Source organism: Scyliorhinus torazame, chromosome 16, assembly GCF_047496885.1.
Source record: "Scyliorhinus torazame isolate Kashiwa2021f chromosome 16, sScyTor2.1, whole genome shotgun sequence".
Taxonomy (NCBI): Eukaryota; Metazoa; Chordata; class Chondrichthyes; order Carcharhiniformes; family Scyliorhinidae; genus Scyliorhinus; species Scyliorhinus torazame.
The window spans coordinates 39,496,747-39,511,561 of record NC_092722.1 but is presented as its reverse complement, the minus strand read 5'-3'; the positions used below and the strand labels follow the sequence as shown (position 1 = coordinate 39,511,561).

At 46.0% G+C, this 14,815-nt stretch overlaps 1 protein-coding gene across 5 annotated transcripts in view; it reads left to right on the top strand.

The window, feature by feature from the left end:
• Positions 1-14,815, top strand: part of ccdc30 (coiled-coil domain containing 30) — a 198,045-nt gene that overhangs the window by 17,198 nt on the left and 166,032 nt on the right. For all 5 annotated transcript variants that reach the window (XM_072478351.1, XM_072478352.1, XM_072478353.1 and 2 more), the window contains exons 2-5: positions 1,047-1,232; positions 2,987-3,107; positions 11,731-11,921; positions 12,677-12,766. In XM_072478351.1, the coding sequence (XP_072334452.1) occupies positions 1,047-1,232; positions 2,987-3,107; positions 11,731-11,921; positions 12,677-12,766 (588 nt within the window). The remainder of the gene's footprint in view (positions 1-1,046; positions 1,233-2,986; positions 3,108-11,730; positions 11,922-12,676; positions 12,767-14,815) is intronic.

Below are 14,815 nucleotides of genomic sequence, written 5' to 3'. Positions count from 1 at the left end.
CTGTCGTACAATTTTTTTGGAAAAGATATTTTATTCCAAATGTAAAGAATAACAAAACACCATCCCAACAAAGCAAAGTTAACAGTTTGTACATTTTTACCCACCACCACCACCCCTGCGACAAATAGCTCCTCAAATATCATCATGAATGGCCTCCACTGTACCTCAAAGCCCTCTTCTGACCCTCTTAAGGCAAGTTTAATCTTCTCCCAACTGGAGAAACTCGTACAGGCCTCCCAGCCAAGCAGCAACTCCCGGTGGCGTAGCTGACCTCCAATTCAAAAGAATCCGTCGCCGGGCAATCAAGAGAGGCAAAGGCCGCGGCATCGACCCATTCCCCTCCAGCAGCTCCGGCACCTCCGAAACCCCAAAAATCACCACCATGGGGTCTGGTTTCATCTGGCCCCCCACTTTCCTCGATAGGGTCTCAAACACCGCCTCCCAGTAACTGTGCAATCCCCAAAACGTGTGAACATGATTCGCCGCTCCTCCCACACTTCTCACGCATCCATCTGTTACCCCCCCCCATGAAAGAATCCACTCATCTGAGCCCCAGTCATGTGGATCCTGTGCACCACTTTAAATTGAATCAAGTTCACTCGGGCACAGGAGGAGGTTGAGTTCACTCGCCGCATCACCTCACACCAGAGTCCCATTCTATCTCCCTCCCCAGCTCTTTCTCCCATTTCTGCTTGATCCTTTTCACTAATGCCTTGTCCTGCTCTCCCAGCCACCCATATATTTCCCCAATCCTGCCCTCCCCTACCTATGAGAGCAGCATTTTTTCCAGTACCATGTACTCCGGTATTCGGAGGAACATAGGTAGCTCCTCCCTGGTAAAGTCCTGCATCTGCCAGTGCCTAACCTCACTCCCCCTTGGCAACGCGAACCTCTCTGGCAGTTCATCTAACCCAGCAACTCTCCCCTCCGAGAAACAATTTTTATTGGGATTACTTTTGTAATTACTCTGACTTTTTATGTAACACGTACCTCTCCTCTCCATTCGCCAAACTATTTCCGATTCCTGCAATTTATTTTCTCTTCAGGAGAAGGTGGAGCTGGAAGATATACTGCACAGATTGCGGGAAGATGGGCTGGACACTGAAGCCTGCACTGCAGACGAGCACCTCTGTCATCTGTGGCGCATATACCAGCGGGCTGAGGGCACACTGCAAGCCACCATACAGGATCTGGAAGGGGTGCGAAAGCAGCAGGACTCCGAGATGAAGGAGGTGAGATCTGTCAGCAGGGTGATGCATCATTGATCTCTTGTGAGATTTGAAATATGAAATCTTGTTTGTATGTTACTGGCCGCCTTTTAACTGTCCTATTTATAGCCTGCAACTTTGGCCAGATTAGATATGCATGAATAATTGTTTTCATAGCAAGTTTTCAAACCTGCTAGTTTGACTCAGCGATTGATCTCTCTTGTTGCAGATTATATGTACGCCAACACGGTCCTCTCACTTCCAGAGTTAGGTGTAACAGGGAAAGTAACCGAGTCCTTTTTCATTGGTTATTAAGATTTCTTCATACTTTATCTAGAGAATAAAAATGAACATACCAGCCAGATGAGGTGTGTATATCAGTTCCTTGAGTTGGCATTCAGTTTTACATAGAGAGCAAGTTTAGAAGTGGTTTGGGAACATGGGTTTTATGTTGCTTCGCCCATTGACTAATTTGTGAGGTCCTGCTTCCATTACAATTTTTCATCTTGCAGTATTCTGTCCTCTGCTGAAATCGTAGGTTCTTCCTTGAGTGCAGGTAATGGCAACCATCTTGCATCTCACCCCATTGACCATTCCTCACAGTCAAGCCGAAGCAGCAATTGTTAGCAGGTCAATCTCCCCAGGGTCTGGGCCATATCCTGTCCTCATCTGACATCCATATATACATGCATATCATAGATCATAGAATTTACAGTGCACAAGGAGGCCATTCGGCCCATCGGGTCTGCACCGGCTCTTGGAAAGAGCACCCTACCCAAGCCCACACCCCCACCCTATCCCCATAACCCAGTAACCCCACCCAACACTAAGCACAATTTAGCATGGCCAATCCACCTAACCTGCACATCTTTGGACTGTGGGAGGAAACCGGAGCACCCGGAGGAAACCCACGCAGACATGGGGAGAATGTGCAAACTCCACACAGACAGTGACCCAAGCCGGGAATCGAACCTGAGACCCTAGAGCTGTGAAGCAATTGTGCTAACCACTGTGCTAACATGCTGCCCCAATCATGGGTGGCAATCTGGATTTGTATCCTTTGCTCTCGTGCATGGTCAATGAGGCCAATGCAACATTGGAAATGTTGCCCTTGCTTGATTACTTTGTGGCATTCAGAAATTGAAAGTCAACGAGCTCAGCCCAGATTGGACATTAACTTGAGACATCTGGTAACCTTTTATAGCTCAGTCCTGCCCAAGTGGTATTGTAACTCAGTCACTTAGGGGAGCCTCACTAAAGAAAAGGACTGTCTCTTTCAAAAACAAACTTTCATCACTTGCTGACCCATTTTCCTGGTTGCCAATTTGGATTTGTTTTATTGTCACATGTACCGAGGTACAGTAAAAAGTATTGTTCTGCATATAGTCCAGACAGATCATTCCATACGTAAGATTAAAAAAACAAAGGACATTCTCAACCCTACTCATCAATGCCTGCTGTGTCACATGGAAAAATGTGCTCCTTTAATGTCTTTTGTGAGATTTGTAGACAATATCATGGTTTGCCCAACAAAAGCCATCTATGAAGTCAAGTAAAATTGTATTGCAAAAAGGGTATGGTTTGAAATGGCTGAAGTTGTCATGAATATAATATCAATTAGAGTGCTATTGGAATGACCTCCCCTCCCTCACTAGTGTAGTGATGTCACGGTTTGGAGCAGCCTTCTGTCATCCTTTACGACTGATCTTCCCCGACAACCACCCTTGAAACATAACTTGTTCAATCACATTGACGTGGGAATAATCTTTTTTCTGCAGGTGGAGAATTATGTGGATCACATCCGCAATTTGTCGGAGGAGCGGGAGGCAATGACAGCTGAATATGAACGGGAGAATGAGCTGCTAAGGATGGAACTGCAACGGTTGAAGTTGGAACAAGGTCAGTATGTTGACCTTTCAACTTTGTACCCCACCCCCCCAACTGATGTGAGGTGGATATGTTTATCTGTGACTTGTACTTGCATCAGCTACACACTCTGACTATGTGACCATGTGAATAAAAATATGTTCACACTTTCATTACCACCTTGTCCTGATTGGCTCTTACTGGGTAATAATTTAGCAGCCACTGGTAGCCCTCCACTGTCTTTCCCGTAGATGCCCTTTCTTCATGCAAGAGTCTCAACAGCAAATCTCAGCAGGCTATTTGACCCAATGGGATGGGGTCATAGCTGAAAACGTGACCTCCACACACTCACCCATGTTTCAGTGTGGATCACTGGATAACAATTTGGATTTTCTCCTGTAGCTGCCGAGGTCAATTATAGTGCCTGATTGAAGGTTGTTTTTTTATAGATTGAACAGATGAAATTGCATTCCAACCCTAGCCTTCCATGAGTCTTCCCAGGCCATGGGCAAACTGAGGACAGATGACCTACTTTCCGGCCATCAGTGATCTAAGTAAGACACTGGAATGAGAGAGAGTCAGTATAACTCCGAATAGATTTAGTAACATAACCTCCATTTAATGACCCATCACAGTGCTATAGAATCATTACAGTGCAGAAGGATGCATTTTGGCCCATCGAGTCTGCAGCGATGCTCTGAAACAGCACCCTAACCAGGCTCCCACTCTCTCCATGCAACCCTATTAAACTCGCACACCCCTGTACACTGAGGGGCAACTTAGCATGGCCATTCCACTGAACATGCTCATCTTGAGACTGTGGGAGGAAATCAGAGCATCCAGAGGAAACCCACACAGTCACGGGGAGAACATGTGGAGTTTTTTCACAGACACGGCCGGAGTTGAACCTGGATACCTGCCATTGTGAGACAGCAGTGCTAACTCACTGTGCCACCATGCTGCTGGAGATTAGATAGTCTTCTGAGTGGGAAATCCAACAATTGTGCCTCTTCAGGAAGTTGGTCATTCGTATTCTGGAGCTCATTGACACCAAACCTTCAACTATATAATTTCATAATTGAAGCAAGGAAATTTTAAATGTTTCGTCAATTTTTTGTGCAATGCATATTTGGCGTTGATACTTAACATTGGCTTCAAAATAAAAAGGGCATAGAGGATGGGAGATGATCATATTTGGGCACACAGGTGTAATTCAATCCCATTTGGCCATTTTATGTATTTCTATTATGAATATCCATATTCATGTTCATAATGAAAACTGCCTGTGTAAGATTCCACACTCTAATTGCCACAGCATCGTCGGCTGTAAATTTAATCTGACATAGTATTTAATATTGAACATTAAATGCGGACATGAAAATTTTTGATGGAAAAAGTTAATAGTGGATGCAATTAAATGATTTTTAAAAAAAAAGACAATTTTATTGAGGCATTTTTGGCATATAAAACAATGACATTGTACAGTACTGTACAAAAGAAAAAGCAAGTAACGTATAGTACAAACCATAACTCCATTCTCGCAAGGACCTGCCTAAACCACCCCCTACTGTGCACTACCCTAGCCCCCCCCCCCCCCCCCCCCCCCCGCTGACGATTAATTCTCCGCGAAGAAATCAATGAATGGCGGCCACCCCCGGGCGAACCCCAAACCTTTTCTAGACTGAGAAAGCTCGCCATGTCTGATAGCCATGCTTCAGTCTTCGGGGGCTTTGAGTCCCTCCATGCCAACAGTAATTAAATGATTTTTAATATATTCCAGATATTCATATGGAGAATGGATTTTTTTATTGCATCTGATTTTTGCTATTCCATTTCCACATTATAATAGTAGGTTCTGGAAAGTTGTGTGATCTTTTATAGCAATTCAATTCAGTATTGCTTGAACCCAGTGTGCACATCATGCAACTGAAGGACTGCAACCATAAAACTGCTTATAACTAATGTTGCAGTGGAATATTTTCAATCTTAGTTGTTCAAAGTTGTTTAAATTTTGTTTTGAAAATATTTAAAAAAAAATTTTTTTTTTTTTTAATTCTCCTTTTTCACATTTTCTCCCACATTTACATCCATCAACAATAAACAATAATCAGCAAGATATGTCAGTCCCCATAATAACAACGATCCCATCTACCCCCCCAAACCTCAACCCGCATGTTTACATAAACAAATGACAAAAAGGAATCAGGGATTACCCGTAGTCACCCTTAATCTTACACAGCTCCCCCCCCCCCACCCCAGGTCTCCAGCTCCTCCCGTCCACTGCGTCTTGTAAAACACCTCCTCCCAACCTCGGTTCCTTCCCCCCAACTTTCCACCCCGGCTAGACCACTCGGACCCTGTTCTGCCAGGCTCCGATGGCCGCAGCCCCCCCCCCCCCACCTCACTCCCGTTCACTGGCCGGCACACACCGGCCAGCGTGGAGGCCCCCGCCCGGGTCCCTTTCCCACTTGCCCGGCCCTAGGAAAGCCCAAAGATCCCCTTTTAGCACACAAACCCCGCATATCCACCTACACCCCAAAGAACCCTCATTTCGAGTGCAAGTCCCGTTCCTTCCCTTGTCCAAATATATACCACATTGGCTCCTTTAGTCTCTACACCCGCGCGCAGTGATACAAAAAAGAAGAAAATACAGTCATGAGGTTACATCGGCACATGGCCATTCCTCAATTTGTCAGTTCTGCCACAGTCCTTCTGCTTTCGCAAACTCCTCCGCTGCTTCCGCCGTTCCAAAATAAAAGTCCCTGAGCTTGTAAGTCACACTCAGCTTCGCTGGATATACAATGCCGCACAGCACCTTGCTAATGTACAATGCCCTCTTCACCCGGTTGAAGGCAGCCCGCCTCCTTGCCAGCTCCACCGTAAAGTCCTGGTATACGCGTATACCAGCTCCAGCCCACTGCACCGCCCGCTTCTGCTTGGCCCAGCTCAGGACCTTCTCCTTCACACTGTACCTACGGAAGCACAGAGTCACTGCCCTTGGCGGCTCACTCGCCTTTGGTACAGGCCTCCACGACCGATGAGCCCGATCCAGTTCATATCGGGAGGGATCCTCCCCCTCCCCCAATAGTTTTGCCAACATCTGTCCTTCAACTCCTTCGGGCAGCCCCACAATCCTCAAATTCTGTCGCCTGGATCTGTTTTCCAGGTCTTCCATTTTTCCTCGCAGATCCTTGTTAGTATCCATCACCTTCCGCATCTCTTTCCCCGTCGAGGCAAGTTGATCACCGTGCTGCAATAACGTCTCCTCCACTTCCTTCATCTCCTCCCCTTGCTCTCGCACCTCCGCCACTGCGCTCGCCACCTCCGTCCTCACCGGGGAAACCGCCTCCTCCACCAGCACACTCAAAACCTCCCTCATCTCCTTCCTCACCGTCTCCATGCATTTCGCAATCTGCGCCAACTGCTTTTCAAATTCCGCAGCCATCACCTTAGTTATTTCTTCAGCCGTAAGCAGTGCGGCCTTCCCTGGTGCTCCAGCCTCCATTTTCCTTGGTGACCCCGCGGTGACCTTTCCACTCCCCGACGGACCTTCAGCTGTTTTTTTCCCAGCCGTTTTCTTGCTCACCCTCGACATTTTTCTTTGTTCTTTTTTTCCTCCTGTGTCTTCACTGTGCCTCCTCCGTGCCTTCTCCCTGCTTCTGCCGCCTCCGTGGACCCCGGGACCGGGCCTAAAGCCCCAAAAATGCCTTTGCCGAACGGGAGCTCTCCATTGTGCGGCCGCCTCCCGCCCGCCATCTCCGGAAGTCCCCCGTTTTGAAAATATTTTTATTACATTTTTAACCTTTTATACATTAACAACAATCAAAGAAAAAAAAAAACATCCTCAACAACCCCAACAAACATGTAAGAACCCCCTCCCAACAATTATAACCACTCCCCACCACCCTCCCCTATAGATCACACCCCCCTCCCCCAACAGCTAGCAGTGACCAGATCTTTGCAATGTAATATAAATAGACGCCATCTTCGACAGAACCCGTCAATTGCTTCCCGCACTGTGAACTTAACCTTCCCAAGGTGCTAGAGCTTTATCAAAGCAACCAGCCATAGTGCTAGCTGTCTCCAACTCAGCAGAATTCACTGGCGAGCCAGCAACGAGGCACAAGCCAAAGCATCCGCCATCATACCCATCCTCAATTTCAGCTGCCTGTCACCCCAAATACTGCCCCTAATGGGCAGGGCTCCACATCCCGATTTAGAATTGCCAATTTTGGGGTTTAAAAAAAGGCCCCCAGAACCCACCAATTTGGGGCAGGACCAGAACATGTAGGCATGGATCTCAAGCACCAATCACACCTATCTTCAACTCCCTCAAAAAAACAACGGACTCATCCTGGCCTTGGTGAGGTGCGCCCTGAACACCACCTTGAGCTGTGTCAAACTTAACCTCACGCAGGATGCTATAGCATTCACCCTGCAGAGAGACTCACTCCACACCGTCTCCAAAATGGGACCCAGTTCCTTCTCCCACCTAGCGTTCACCTCTTCCACTGACATTTGCTCGTCCCCATGTTACGAACGTATAACACGAACGTACTGCCCTCCTTGCATCTGAAAGTACCTAAACATATTCCACCTCCACCCAGCTTAAAATGCTGGCAAAGCTACTGCTATATATTTAACATGGAGATGACCACCGGATTCGACGACTATTTCGCTGAAGCGAAAGGCAAAGAAACCGTCGCCAACGTCTCCAGACACGACCCCTTACCCCCAACTCCATCCGTACCCATGCCACCTCCTTGCCCCCGAACCGACCTAATACCTTCTCCGCATTGGCCGCCCAATAATAAAACAGTAGATTGCCCCCCCCCCCTGCCACTCCCCCTGCAAGATTTCCCTCTGAGTCTGAGGGGTTCACCCTGCCTAAATAAAACCCAGCCCCCTGATAATTGCTTTGTACAGGAAAACCTAACACACTGAAACAAAAACACGTATCTTGGTAGTATATTCATCGTGATTGCCTGCACCTGGCCTGCCAGAGACTATGGAAGGCTGTCCCATCTCTGCAAATCCACCCTCACCCTACTTGCCAGACGAGTAAAGTTCAGCTAGTGAAGCCGCACCCAACCCCGTGCTCTCTGGACTCCCAGATAGCGGAAGCTAGTCCCAGCACAACAAAAAGACAGCCTCTCCCCTCCCATACATACAACAAAAGATTGTTAGTGTACAATGAGACCCTGTGCTCTACTCCACCCCCCTCACAATCCCTGTCCACTTGTCAGAAACCCTCAAGGCAATTGTCAATGGCTTAATTGCCAACGCGAACAACAGCGGAGTCATAGTGGAACCCTGCCTCGACCCCTATACAACCTAGAGGACCTTGTGATGTTAGTTTGCACACTAGCTGCCAGTGCCTTTAGATATAACAGCTGCAACCACGACTCAAACCCAGGACCAGACCCAAACTTCTCCAAAACCATAAACAGGTATTTCATTCAACCTTGTCAAAGGCCTTTTCAATGTCCAAAGTCACAATTCTCTCCGGCTCTGGAATCACCGGTGATGCAAGAACCACATTGAGTAACCGCTTCACGTTAGACAACAGTTTCCTGTCCTTCACAAAGCACATCTGATCCTCCCCCACAAGCACCAGGAGACATGGTTTCAACCTTAACACTAAAACCTTCGCTAGAAGATTTGCATCCATATTAAGCAGAGAAATTGGCCGATACATCCCACACTCCGTGGGGTCCTTATCCTTCAGGAGGGAAATAGAAGCCTGCTCCAACATCTCCGGAAGGGAACCCCGCGCCAATGAACCATTAACCATCCCCAACACCAATGGGGCCAATTGATCCACGAACTTCTTATAAAACTCTACTGAGAACCCACCTGGCTCCGGAGCCTTCCTTCGACCCCAGCAGCGCCTCCAAATCCTCCCGCAATCTCTTCTCCATCTGAGGAAACTCCAATCCCTCTTAAAACCCTACCATCCCCTGCTTGTACTCCAGCGGCTCCGATTTATAAAGGCCTGAAATCGCCCCCCTCCCTCCAACTCCCGCACCTGCACAATCTCTCTAGTAGCTTCTTACCGCCTTAAACTGGTAAGCAAACAGGTGACTGGCCTTCTCCCCATACTCGTACACCTTACCCTCTTTACCCGCTGTAGCTGGTGCACCACCCAGCCTGTGGACAACAGGTCAAACTGCATTTGCAGATTCTTCCTGATCGCCAAAAGCTCTGGCGTGGGATCACTTGCATATTCCCTATCCACAACCAAGATCTCATCCACCATCTCCTGGCACTCCTGCCTTGTCTCCCTATCCATAATGGCCTTGTACGAAATTACCTTACCCCCTGATCACTGTCTTTAACGCCTCCCACAAAGTAGTGGGCATTACCGCCCCATTCTCATTCCATGCCACATAGTCCCCTATGGCCCTAGAAATCTCAAAACAAAACCTGAGGTCAGCCAGCAGACCCTTGTCCAACCTCCATCCCTACGCTGCGCCTGACCCACCTCCAGCTTCAAACCCTCCCAGTGCAGCGCGTGGTCCGAAATTACCTCCGCTGAATACTCAGCACTTTTTACTCCAGCGAGTAAAGTCTTGCCCATCATGAAGAAGTCAAACCTGAGTATAACCTTGTGCACCAGTGGGAAAAAAATGCAGACTCCTTATCCCCCGGGTTCACAAACCGCCACGATCCACCCCTCCTGTCTCATCCATGAATTCAACCAACACCTTCGCCATCCCCTAAAGAGGCCTTAGCCGGGAGTGATCTGACTTTGGATCCAAAACATAGTTAAAATCCCCCCTTAAATCCGCTGTTACATGTCCAGCTCCAGAATGGCAGGCAACAGCCGTTCCATGAACTTAACATCTCAATTTGGGGCATACACGCTCTTTCGATGGAAAGCAGGGTATTTTCCTCCGATATCCTTGCCAATATTTATCCTTCAACCAACGTCATCAAAAGCAAAAAAAAAGATCCAGTCGTTATCGCGCTGTAGACGCTGTTGTGTTCAAATTAGCTGCTGCATTTCATTCATTAGGGGGAGGGGAGTGGGGTTGGGGGGTGTACGTAATTGGGTGTAAAGCACTTTAAGATGTCCCCAGGTTGTGAAAGGCACAATATAAAGACTTTCTCCAAATTCAAAGGGTATCGGATGCATCTGCCAACCTTTGATCACCACATTGAATGGAGTTTATCACCCATGCGAAAAGCAGCTGGATCTATAAGACGTTTGGGAGTTTTGATGGATTTCTGGCCATTTTATAACATTACCGTAGAGTATTTTAGAATGAATTAGAACAATAAAATGCAGCAGAACTTTACAGATGTGTCTATACGCAGAGTGCCACCTAGTGACCAGAATGCGATTCACAACAAGGGGACTGTAATACAAGTATACAGTAAATTGAATACTGCATTGGCCATCAAGGATTGTACCGTGGGGGAAAAAAGGCACAAAATAGTGGAAATTGATAGCTGAGCAAACAATATCAGAAAGAGAAAAGGCAGATTAACATTCACATTGGGACTCTTGCGTTCGAAGTACTAATCTGTAATTTTACTTTCAAACTCCATATTTCTAACATTCTCTTTAATTTCAGGTTTCTCGCATTCATGGTTTCTGTTTTCAAAGGATAGGTTCAGATGAAGAAGGACCATATTATATCCTTCCAGAATACTAGCCGTGCAGTATCTACCATACAGCATATCATGCACCTGAAGAGATAGACCTCAATTTATGTCCATTTTTCTGATCCTATTTATTAAAGCTTTGCCGCTGGGTGGTTTGATTGGGCAGTATGCTGGCAATCCACTGTGTTACACGGTGAAATGGTGGGGAAGCAGCTCAATTATTCTTCCCTCTCTATTGGTTCCCAATCTCGTTTGTGCTCAGCAAGGAAACGTAGAGTGAGTATAAGCCAAATGTCCCTGTGAGTAGGTGAAGTGAAAATCAGACACTGAGTTTTCAACATGCCAACTGGTATATTGCTAAAGAGTAGAAAGAAATAAGTTACATTTGTATAGCACCTTTCACATCCTCAGGATGACTCAAAATGCTTCAAAGCTAATTAAGTACTTTTGAAGCAGTAGTTGTTGTTGCATTATGGGTAAATGCGGTGATCAGTTTATACACCGTAAGATCCCACAAGGTTAGGTGGATAGGGCATGATCAATGCGTGGGGTTACTGGGAGGGCAGGGGAGTCTGCCTAGATAGAGTGCTGCTTTGGGGGGGTTGTTGCAGGCTCATTGGGCTGAATGGCCTCCTGCACTGCAGGGATTTGATGCAGTAGTGTGATAATTGATAAGTTAATCTATTTTTAGTGGTGTTGGTTGAGGGATAACTGTCCTCCAGGACACCTGGAGAATTCTTCTGCTCTTCAAATAGGGCCATGGGATAGATCTTTTACATCTTACTGAGTAAATGACATCTTTGAGTGTTCAGCGCTTCCTCAGTGCTGCACTGAACTGCCAACCTGGATTGTGTGTTCACATATATCATTGTACCGAGGCTGACTCTCATGCCATTAAGTAGAAGGCTGCTGAGCAGATGGCCTCCCATCCGGGGCTGGTAAAGAAATGTATATGTCTTCATTCGAAGGAGCGTATCGTCATTTAAAGTAAAATTTAATTATATTTCACAACTAACCCAAGTACTTTGGACTGATGGATGTACAGAGACACAGGTGAAGGAAGTGGAAGAGATGTTGGATCAGGAAGGATTAGCAGAGATCGCACACAGTGGCCCAAGCGAGCAGGTAGCCTACCTTCTCGTAGAGCGAGCTACGCTGCTGGAGAAGTTGGAATTGGCTGAGAGAAAGGTGGATTCACAGAGCGTCACAGGGAGCAATCGTGAGACAGACTTGCAGGTAAGAAACTGTTACACTATATCCATGAAATGCTTAGCTACATAAAATAAGTAGCCGCAAGTGATTTAATAACTCCGTTTCATTCAGAAGTGCTCATTTTGAACAGTTATACAAAATAGATAATTTTTTGTAAACTGTTTGGTGCACATAAGGTATAATTTCCTTCAGCCGCTCACTAATGTAAAAAAGCAAAGACAGTGGGAGTACAAAATAGGAAACATCGGAAGAAAAAGATGCCTACATGCGTTGTGTACTCCAGCTCCACACACTGCAAGCTTGTTTCCAGCTTTTAATCCAATTTCATACTTTGCGGTTTGGCTTTATTGCTTGTTTATTATTGTCAAAGATGGATCAAGGAAAAAATTATACAAATAACACAGCAGATCACCATTACTGTTAAGACTAGAAAAACCTTCAACGTCCATGAATAATGGAAATGAACAGGGTAGGATTCAGTTGATGAAATTCAAGTATGCACACTTCATGTACTTGTGCTACATTCCTGTAGCTGCTATTTTTATAGAGATATTGGATTTTCTTTGTTGTGCATTTTACTGTAGGATCTGTTGAATGGGACAGGTAATGGCAAAACATAACTGGGCAGGGACAAAGGTCTAGTAAATTCACATTCACTGACTGGTTAGGGGAGTGAACCATGCTGAAGCTATATTCACTGGCTGTACAGGGGTTTATAATAGTGGCAGGTTGATTGTCTCACAAGGTCACACACCATTAACATTTTCTGTCCCTTACAGGTGGAGTTGGACCAGATGCGACAAACCCTGGAAGAGGAATTGAAACAACAGCGGGAGTCCATGCAACGCACAAAGGAAACCATGGCCAAGGTAAACTAAAATAATAACAATATAATAATCACTTACTGTCACAAGTAGGCTTCAATGAAATTACTGTGAAAAGCCCCTAGTCGCCACATTCCAGCGCCTGTTTGGGGAGGCCGGTACGAGAATTGAACACGCGCTGCTGGTCTTATTCTGCTTTACAAGCCAGCTGTTTAGCCCACTGTGCTAAACCAGCCCCTAAAGTTTACACTGGCTGTCCCATAATCTTGTGTGAGAGTTATACTTTCCCCTAGTTTTCAATTGTGGACTTAAGATGATGTTTTCGACTGAAGGTAATGAAACTTTCAATCATTAGATTCAAGTAAAAATGTTGTTTCAGGAAATTGGTTGGTGTAGTGCATTGGGCACTGACAGTTCTTTGACTTTGAAGGCATTGGTTCTAATCCAGCCCAAATTGAAGGGATGATAAATCTGATCGCTTGCCGTTCTGGCTATAACAATCCAATTTCACGCCTCCTGGTGGATTGACCCGCAGAATAAAATTCCCACTAATTCACTGTCACCGCCACTGCTACTCTCGCTAAATTCCTGTCAGCTGACTAGCGATCATAGGACAGAAATTTACCATTAGTTGACACTAATTTGCTTATCTCGCTAATGTGTGACTGTTATGGTTAGTGTAGCCAATGGAAAATCTTCACACTGTTGCTGTAGAGGCACCTTTCCAATATTAGGCTTAAAATATATTGTTGGAGCAGCATGGTGTGTGTGTGTGTGTGTGTGTGTGTGTGTGTGTGTGTGTGTGTGTGTGTGTGTGTGTGTGTGTGTGTGCATGTCAGCTGATGTCCTCTCAGATATAGGCTTTTAATCTGTTGCCATCTTAATTAGTGCATTTCCTCCTGTGTGGCACAACTGTCTAAGATATTCCCTGACTCTAGTTATATTTCTGAGTCTGAAAAGGTCTAACTTGCCATGACAGCAGGAAAAGGACTTGACCAGTAAATGGAAAAATAATTCTACTCAAAAATGTTGAATATCACTGAGAGCACTTCCACAGACTCTCTTCCAGTTTTGTTTTGGGGCCTCCACTGCTGATTGTTGAATGTTAGACACTGGGGCCTGGTTGACAGACTCTGTGTCACGTGTTTGCAGATTGCAGATAATGGGAAACATGGTGCCATGTTTCCTTCAATCGCATGCATTTACAATGTAGGTGAACACCGATCAGGTACCAGAAAACAACGTGTGGGCAAGGGCATCCCATGTTGCTTTCTACCTCCATCTGCCCAAGACGTCAGCAGGGAGGAGAGAGGGAAGGCATAAGGTCTAAGCCTCGTTGTTTAGATTTACTCATAAGTTGAGCACCCAATGGGCGACTGAGATTCATGTACTCTTAGAAAGAGCAGGGGATGAAATGAGCAGGGGATGAAATGAACAGTGTTGAGGAGAGGGGCTGGAGTTAAAATTCAGACATTGCACAGCAAAATCAAAAGATTGTTTCAATAAATGAGTTTTACGGCACATTAAACGACCATCGGATTGTTGAATTTTGATGCATGGACCGTGCAGTGACCATCCTGCTTCAGGAGCAAAAGAGGCAGCATGCATGTAGGTCTCTGGGTCTGCCTTTCAATTATCCCATGGCATGCAAGTGGAAATCTAAGTACCGATTAGAGTGGTAGAGAAATGTTTAGGGTCATGTTGTTAGCGCTACAGCCACAGAGGAATTAATAATGGAAAATAAGGCGATGGCAGTTGAATTAAGCTGGTATTTTGCATTGTTCTTCACTAAGAAGGATACAAGAAACGTTTCAGAAATAACTAAATCAGTGATTTGAAGAGAGGGAGGAGCTCGAGAAAAAGGCCTGAGAAGTGCCAGGGAAGTGGCACATAACAAATTGTTGGAACTACGGACCGACTAGTCCCCGGTCCTAATGGACTTCATCCTAGATCTACAAAGGAGTGGCTCATGAGATAGTTGATGCATTGTTCTTAAAATTTTCCAAAACACAGGGACATGCGGCACAGTGGTTAGCACCGGGACTGCGGTGCTGAGGACTCGGGTTCAAATCCCAGCCCTGGGTCACTGTCCGT